At 44.3% G+C, this 7,900-nt stretch overlaps 1 protein-coding gene across 1 annotated transcript in view; it reads left to right on the top strand.

Annotated features, from left to right (window-relative positions):
* Pde11a (phosphodiesterase 11A) overlaps nucleotides 1-7,900 on the top strand; it is a 273,329-nt gene that overhangs the window by 160,327 nt on the left and 105,102 nt on the right. Inside the window, exon 10 of the mRNA XM_005346609.2 lies at nucleotides 3,533-3,583. Coding sequence (XP_005346666.1) covers nucleotides 3,533-3,583 — 51 coding nt within the window. The remainder of the gene's footprint in view (nucleotides 1-3,532; nucleotides 3,584-7,900) is intronic.

Here is a 7,900-nt window from a genome sequence, read left to right as displayed (position 1 = left end):
TTCACACTTAACAGGACAGATTCACACTTAACAGGACAGATTCACACTTAACAGGCGAGCCGTGGAAAGCAAGGACAGATTCACACTTAACAGGCGAGCCGTGGAAAGCGATGGAGTGCCGTGGCGTGGTCGGAAAAGAGAACGGTCATAGAAAACTATTGCACTTAGAGTGGGAGAGGAAAGCAAGGAGAAAAGCAGCAGAAGAGCCAGAGACACAGGGTGAGACCTCAAACAATGTACGGCCAGGGGAGCCCAGGGAGGAGCCTTAAAGAAAACAGGAAGTGTGAGCCTCTGGGTTTAGTTCTGCCACATGGGAGCATCTGAGCGTCTGTGGGCAGATTGGTCAATAAAAGATTGGAAATTTGAGCCAAGGTGTCAGTGCAGTGGCGAAGGTAGCTTTGAGACTGATGGAGGTGGGTGGTGATCATGATCACAGATGTTGAAGTTCTTCTCCATGACATTTGCAGTATCTGCAGACGCTCTTAAAGCAGAGAGGCAGGCCCGGTGAGATGGCCAGGGCATCAAGGCCGTTGCTGCCAAATCCCATAGCCTGAGTTCGATCCCTGTGGTAGTTTGAATGTCATTGGCCCCATAATCTCATAGGGAGTGGCACTATTAGGAGGTTGACTTTGTTGGAGTGGTTATGGCCTTCTTGGAAGAAGTGTCTCTGTGGGGGACATGCTTTGAGGTTTCCTATGCTCAGGATACTGCTCAGTGTCTCAGCTGGCTTCCTGTGGCCTGCATACAAGATACAGCCACCTGCACATCTGCCTGCACACAGCCATGCTCCCTGTCATAATGCTAATAGACTGAATCCCCAAAAGTGTAAGCGAGCCACCCCAATTAAAAGTTCTCTTTATAAGATTTACTGTGGTCATGGTGTCTCTTCATAGCAATAAAACCCCTAACTAAGGCAATACCCAAGGTTTATATTATGGAAAGGGAGAACTGACTCCCACAAGTAGTTCCCTTAGCTGGACACACGTAACACACACACACATAACACACACACACATGCACACACACACATTCACGTGTGAATTTAAAGTTTAAAAGGGATCTAAATAATGAGTTTGTCATTTTTGGTCACAGCCTTTGTAAGAAGAAGCTGGGAGTAGCAAGACCACCTCTAGTCAGAGTGCCACACAGAAAAGGGTAGAAAAGCCACTGACGCTCATTGCTCCACCCTGTGTATGTAGCAAACACAGAAAATCAGTGGAGGGAGAAACCGCCTCGCCCTTCCCAGATGCACCCGAGGGCTGCATGAAAAGCGGCAACGACACAGAGAAGATGGACAGGGTCTCTGTGCAGGGGGGATTCCCAGATTCAAGGAGTGTCCCACATTCTTCCCTAACACACGCAAGGCCCTGGGTCCAACCCATAGCACTTGCCATGGTTGCTTTTCCAGTGCCGTGAAGAGACATCACGACCAAGGCAGCTTACAGAAGGAAGAGTTTATAGGGGTTTACGGTTCCAGAGGGTTAGAGTCTGTGACTATCACGGGGGTAGCATGGCAGCTGGCAAGGCAGGCTTGGCGCTATTGCAGTAGCTGAGAGCTCTCAGGCACCAGGCAGAAAGAAAGAGCTAACTGGGGAGGGTTTGGGCTTTTGAAACTTCAAAGCCCACCCCAGTGACACATCTCCTAAACCTTCCAAACCAGTTCACCAACTGGAGACCAATAAACGTAGGAGCCTATGTTCAAACCAACACAGCGCTGAAAAAACATCCTCCTGAATGCAGTCTTGAAGCCCTTTAGAACTAAATAACAAGAAGGGCCTGGAGTAACACTGAAATAGCCCTGGGGAAACTCGGGCTCTCTCTATCTTGAGTAACTTGCTCCTCTGCCACTGCTTTTCCGGGGATTGCTAGAGGGACTTGCTACCATCTCCCCAATTTACCATAAAGGCTGGATGCCGCAGAATGAGGCGTGAGAATTCCCTCCTGTTCATCTCCGTGGCACTGGACCTTTTAGGAGAAGGTGGTTGAAAGATTCTTGGAGTCAAAATTGGTAACTCTCAGAGTTCCAGCTCTTGAAGGCTGAGGTAGGGAATCTTCACAAGTTAGAGATCAGCCAGGCTAGGTCATGAATCCCAGGAGATCCTAGAATATAATGTGAGATTCTGTCCCAGAAAATCAAAACAAACCAAAAGTACTCTGAGCCCGATTCCTCCTCCACCCTCCGGTTCTGAGTCATGGATTAGGAGATAAGATTTAAAGGCACAAACCAAAAGCTTCTTGATGATATTATTTGTCAGGATAAATAAAATAAGGAAATTTTAATAGCCCTGAAAATATATCCAAAGTATTTATTTCCTTAAGTCTCTGTCTTGCCCTATGTACAAAATTAGTTTTGATTTATCATAGACATAAAAACAAGCAAGAAACTTCTGGAAGACAGGAAGGCAGGACAAGTTGTATGCACATGTGTGTGCACATGCGTGTAAACACAGTCAGTAACTTTAGAGGTGAGAAAACACTTCTTAGAAAAGATGCATGATGCAATAATCATAAAAATGGACAAGTATGATAAATCAAAATTGAAAACTTCAATTCATTAAAAGAATAACCAGGCACAATGCACATGCCTGTAAGTCTTAGCTGCTGAGAATCTGAGGCAGAAGAATATTCAGGGCAGTGAAGATAGCCCTCCTCTTAAAAACAAGTAAACAAAAGCATACTGTTACACTATAGACTGGGAAGCAATGTTTATGAATATGTATGCATATATATACATATACATATATATACATATATATAAAATAGACCTTGGTTCTAAAATATACAACAAACCCTATACCTCAATTAAATAAAAAAAGAAACTAATTTTAAGTGAGCGGAGAACCTTAGTCTATAAATAGTTATTTGCTTCACTGGTTCAAATAGCTGCAATTTAGTATCATTGATAGGTTTTTTTTTTCTCTTAAATAATAAAAGAAATGGAGAATGGATTTAAGGAAAGCGGTAGCAGGCCTTAGCCACAAGCTAAAAGCCTGGCTGATCACCATCTAGTGGCGGAGATTATAATTGCAGTTTTTGGTTTCAGTTTTAGGTTAAGAGCCTATTTTAAAGACTTAATATACAAAAAAGAGTTGCAAACACCTAAGACAATCTACAATAACAATAAATTTAGTTTACCTTAATAAAACAGAACCAAAAGAACAGAATTTTATTGAAAAACCATTGAATCAATGAGAATTATAATATATGATATTCAGCCAAATATGTATGTTGTAGACTTAACGACTGTTAATAGTATCAACATAAGTTAATTTGTGTGCTGGGTAGACATATACCATTGCACTCAGTTTTCCTAAGAACTCAGGGAACTACAAACCCACCCCAGGTAACACTGTTACAATAAACATTCGCCAGTAGAAACTCATTTTGTTGCTAATAAGCAAACCTTACAGACATTATTTGTCTCACAATCCAACGCTTTTGGGAGGCCCTCCTGAAAGTGAAAGGCGATTGGAAAAGCTAGGGGGAAAGGAGTCATGGTTACTTACTGACGCTCTGTCCTCTTCCGCACCAGGTGCTGTCGTACCACGCCACGTGTTCCAAGGCCGAAGTCGACAAGTTTAAGGTGAGGAAAGGAATCGTCGCGCTGTTAGCACTTAAACTCTGTCTGAATGTGGAGCCGGGTCCGGGGCAGAGAGGCTTGGAGCCCTTCGCTATGGAGAGGTGGAAGGGTTAAACAACTCAGCCATCCCTGTGTGGTTTACAAGAGGCTTTCCTTCGCTAAGCTCGCAGATATGGGGAGCCGGTCTGAATACCTGGGTGAGGATCGGAGCACCTGACTTAAGCAATGGTCTTACTTCTAACTTACTATGCACTTCAAAATTTTAGGGCCTTGTTGTCTTGTCTAGCTATAAAACAAATGAAGACGCGGGGCAGCAGTGGCGCATGCCTCTAGTACAGTACTCAGGAAGCAGACTTCCGTAGTTCGAGGCCAGCCTGATCCACAGCGTGAGTTACAGGACAGCCAGAGCTGCACAGAGAAACGAAGAGACTGAGGTCATAAGTAACATTTTCCCTGCTCTTACTGTACACTACAGGCCCTTTTCCTGCGCTCATCCGTCTCAACCTCACAGCCCTGCAAAGGAAGGGCCGTGTACACTGTTTTCCAGATGAGTAAACTGAGGAGGAGGGGGATCCATCTCAGAACTGCAGTTCTTACCCACATGCCCCCCCCACAGGTGACCCCAGTCCGACTCCCATGAGTTTATGAATGAGCCTCAGGTGTCCATTTTTATCTTGGCCACCGTGGCTTCCTTGGTGCAGTTCAGAATTCCAGCTTGCCTCCTGCATTCCTACAAACCCTTTTTTAACAACAGCCACAAAATAGGAGGGCTGGGGCATAGCTCAGAGGTATAGTGCTTGCTTAGCATGTTCAAGGTCCTGGGTTCAATCCCCAGGACTTTAGGAAGAGCAAAACCACAGGAGCGTTGATTTTTTTTTCTTCCTTAAAAAAGCTGGTGTTTGTATTTCTAAATTCTGTTAAAAGTTTTGAGAATGACGAGGAAAGGCTACTGCAACCATAAGAAACGCCATATTTGTAATATTAGTCTATGGCATTGCTTGCTGCTCTTCCCAGAGCCCCGTTTACACAAAGATCCATTTTATCCTCCTAGGGAAAGAATGACACAGAGATCTTTGATCCTGATAGAGTCATATCGGAATGGAATCACACAAACCACTAAAGAGGACAAAGGAAGATCCTGAGCACAGGGATAGAATTCCCCCAGGAGGGCAAGCAATGAGTTGTTACAGTAGGCAGATGCTAAGGAAAAGTCTCACAGCGGTGCCCCAGATCACGGGAAGAGGCTGTGCTAGCAAGAAGGATTGGCCCTGTAGGAAGGAACCTAAACTAGAGCAGTCAGTTAACAGAAGCAAGCATCTTGAAGACTGTTAGTTTGTTTTCTGTCTCTGTAACAAAACGCCTAAAATTGTCATTTCTAAGCAATAGAGGTTTACTTAACTTATGCTGCAGAGGTTGAGAAACCCAAGAGTATTACTGACATCTGTTCAACATCTGGGGTGTGTGTGTGTGTGTGTGTGTGGTATGATGTGTGTGTGTGTGTGAGATGTGGTGTGGTGTGTGTGCCTATGTGTGTGTGTGTGGTGTGTGTGTGCAGTGTGGTGTGTGTATATGTGCAGTGTGGTGTGTGTGCCTATGTGTGTGTGTGTATGGTGTGTATGTGCAGTGTGGTGTGATGTGTGTGCCTATGTGTTGTGTTCACATGTGTCTGTGTGCAGTGGGGTGTGTGTGTGGTGGGCTTCTTCCTTATCACAACAAGTCAGAGGTCCTCATGGGGTGAGAGGACGCAGTAGTGCAGAGAGCCACTCCATAGCCTTGCCTCCCTTTCAGGAAGCCATAGGTCCATCCATTCCTGAACAAAGTCAGTTCATGACTGTCCATGTCCCAAAGTGCCGCTTGTCAACACCGCTGCATTGATGACAAATTTCCCGCGTTTGGGATTTGGGGATACATTGAAACCCTGGCATATTGACCAGGATGTGAACTCCACAGCGGGCATTTTTGTGTATTTCCTTCATGGTTCTGTCTCTGCTGCCTCTCACAGTTCTTAGTCCAACATGACAGTCAGTAAGTACTTAGTGAATGAATGAATGAATGAATGAGTGAATGCAAAGAGCATCCGTATTCTAGATCTTAAGCAGTTAGTAATCAAGAAAATATTAAAAATAGAACATGAAATTATTTTAGATGCCTATTTAAATTTTTTTAATATTTATAAATTATATATTTTCCATAAAGATATTTAAAACTTATTTATTTTAATAAAATTTAGTTCACATACATCAAAACACCAGATATTATATGATAAATCTGTAAAATTTTTGGTTTTCATCTATAAATTTGAAAAGTTAGACAATAAAGTGAAAGTTTCCTTGCCTAGAAAGGTTGTTTATGGCAATACCTAGTTCCTGCTAAAATAATAATATGACATGTTATTCTTTCGTTTTTTGCTGCCATTCTGATTATTTTTGTTGCCAAAGCAGAGAAGTAACCAGAAAGAAGACATCAAAGTTCATAATGAGCTCAATGTGACTGTAAAAGCCACTCAGCCACCTCCCAGAACTACCGCAGGCTCCACAGTCAAGAGCAGACTGCTCTGTGAAGGCCACTAACCTTCTGGCAGGCTTCGTTCTTTGCTTTAGAACAAGGAGAACCCCATTGTCTTAGAGCATGCTGTACTTTCCTGTTATTGGCTCCTAAACACACTAAAAATATGAAGTATTTAAATTTGAGAACAAAGGGTTATTAGATCTTAAACCTACCAAGATTATTAACGGAACTGATTTATTCCAGATTTTATCCCAAAAGATATTAGCTGGTATCCTATGATACTGTAATTGAGATTTAGTAGATAAGTTTAACCAAATGGCTTTTTCCTTGATATATATAAAGTAAATAAAACATTAACCTAATTGATAGCTGGTGTCTGTTGTAGCTGCAGCAGTGACATTAAAATGAGTGTACATAGAATAGTCCTGTGTACAGTCACAAGACAGCACGGGTAGGCACTCCAGACCCAATTGTATACAACTAGCTAAACAACTGAATACATGCTTTATTTTTACCCAGACATACAGACAAGCCACACCGACATCCAAATGGGCTGTGGCCTACATTATCTCTGCACCTTTGAAAATACGCAGAGTTCTTTTTAAAACCACCATAGCGATTTATTTGAGTCTGGAATCGGTGTTCTCCACAGACTTCCTGGGTGAAGGGAGGGATGAACACCACTGCTCACTTTGCTTGCTGGGATGAGAGCGCGGTGATTCGGAGATGGCCCAGGGTTTGGAAAGAAACTATTTAATTATCTGGTGGTGGAAAACATATGGAGCCCAACTACACACAACACAGGCATGTGACAGACCTCACAGAAGCCCAAGATGTTCCACATCCGGGTGCGCAAATGTCCCAGACATAGCAAGATGTGGTTGTTTACATGAGTCTAAGAGCCAGTCTGAATCGAGAGTGTGTTCTGATGGGAGTGGAGTCCATGAGCCTCCCTGTCTACATACGAGTTTCAGGTCAGCATGAGCGGCGTCTCCTGGATCTGCCTCATCCCTCGACCAGCCATGGGCCCATGTGCTCAGTCGAGAGCACAAGCAGATGCTAAGGCCAGACTTTAGGATGGATTCGGCACATTCCATGATTCAGGTAGCTCAGGCTCCGGAGTGTCAGCTGCACACACCAGGGACCAGTGGCAGGAAACGTCCCGCAGACCATGTGAGGGATACTTTCCTTCCGGTATGACCATCAAGGGCTAGGAAGGTCAGTGCGGATGAAGAGGTGGCTTGGTAAGGACAGGGAAGGCATCCCCTGAGGGTCCCAGTAAGAAGTGAGGGTGCCAGCAACACCGAAGAGTGGAGAGTTATTATTAGTTTCCAACCATCTGTACACACAGAGGGAGTGGCTGAGGAGGACTGATAGCAAGTTTAATAACCGTTGATGTTAGGCTAATACCTTACCCTTCCTAGTACCTGCTGCTCCATCTGGTGGATTCCCCCCATTGGAGAGTGCCATGAAGGAGCTATCTGGATTTCATTTCTTCTGATTCCCCTTATTTGTCTGAGTGAGAAGACTTTGGAGAGAGATGTGGTGGCCGATGGGAAAGCGGGACCAGACTTTGTCCCAGTTTTGTCCCTGTTGCTGTGACAAAACACCCTGATGGAAGTCACTTAAGGGACAGCAAGTTTATGTCAGCTCACAGTTCCGGCAACAGTTTGTCCCTGTGGTGGAGTCACTGTGGTAGGGGGGGGAGGCAGCTGGTCACGTGCACAGACAGGAAAGGAGAGAGAATGAGTGTGTACACGCCACGTGCACAGACAGGAAAGGAGAGAGAATGGGTGTGTACACGCCACGTGC

This window comes from Microtus ochrogaster, chromosome 4 (genome assembly GCF_000317375.1).
Source record: "Microtus ochrogaster isolate Prairie Vole_2 chromosome 4, MicOch1.0, whole genome shotgun sequence".
NCBI lineage: Eukaryota > Metazoa > Chordata > Mammalia > Rodentia > Cricetidae > Microtus > Microtus ochrogaster.
This window is presented reverse-complemented; position numbering and strand designations above follow the sequence as displayed.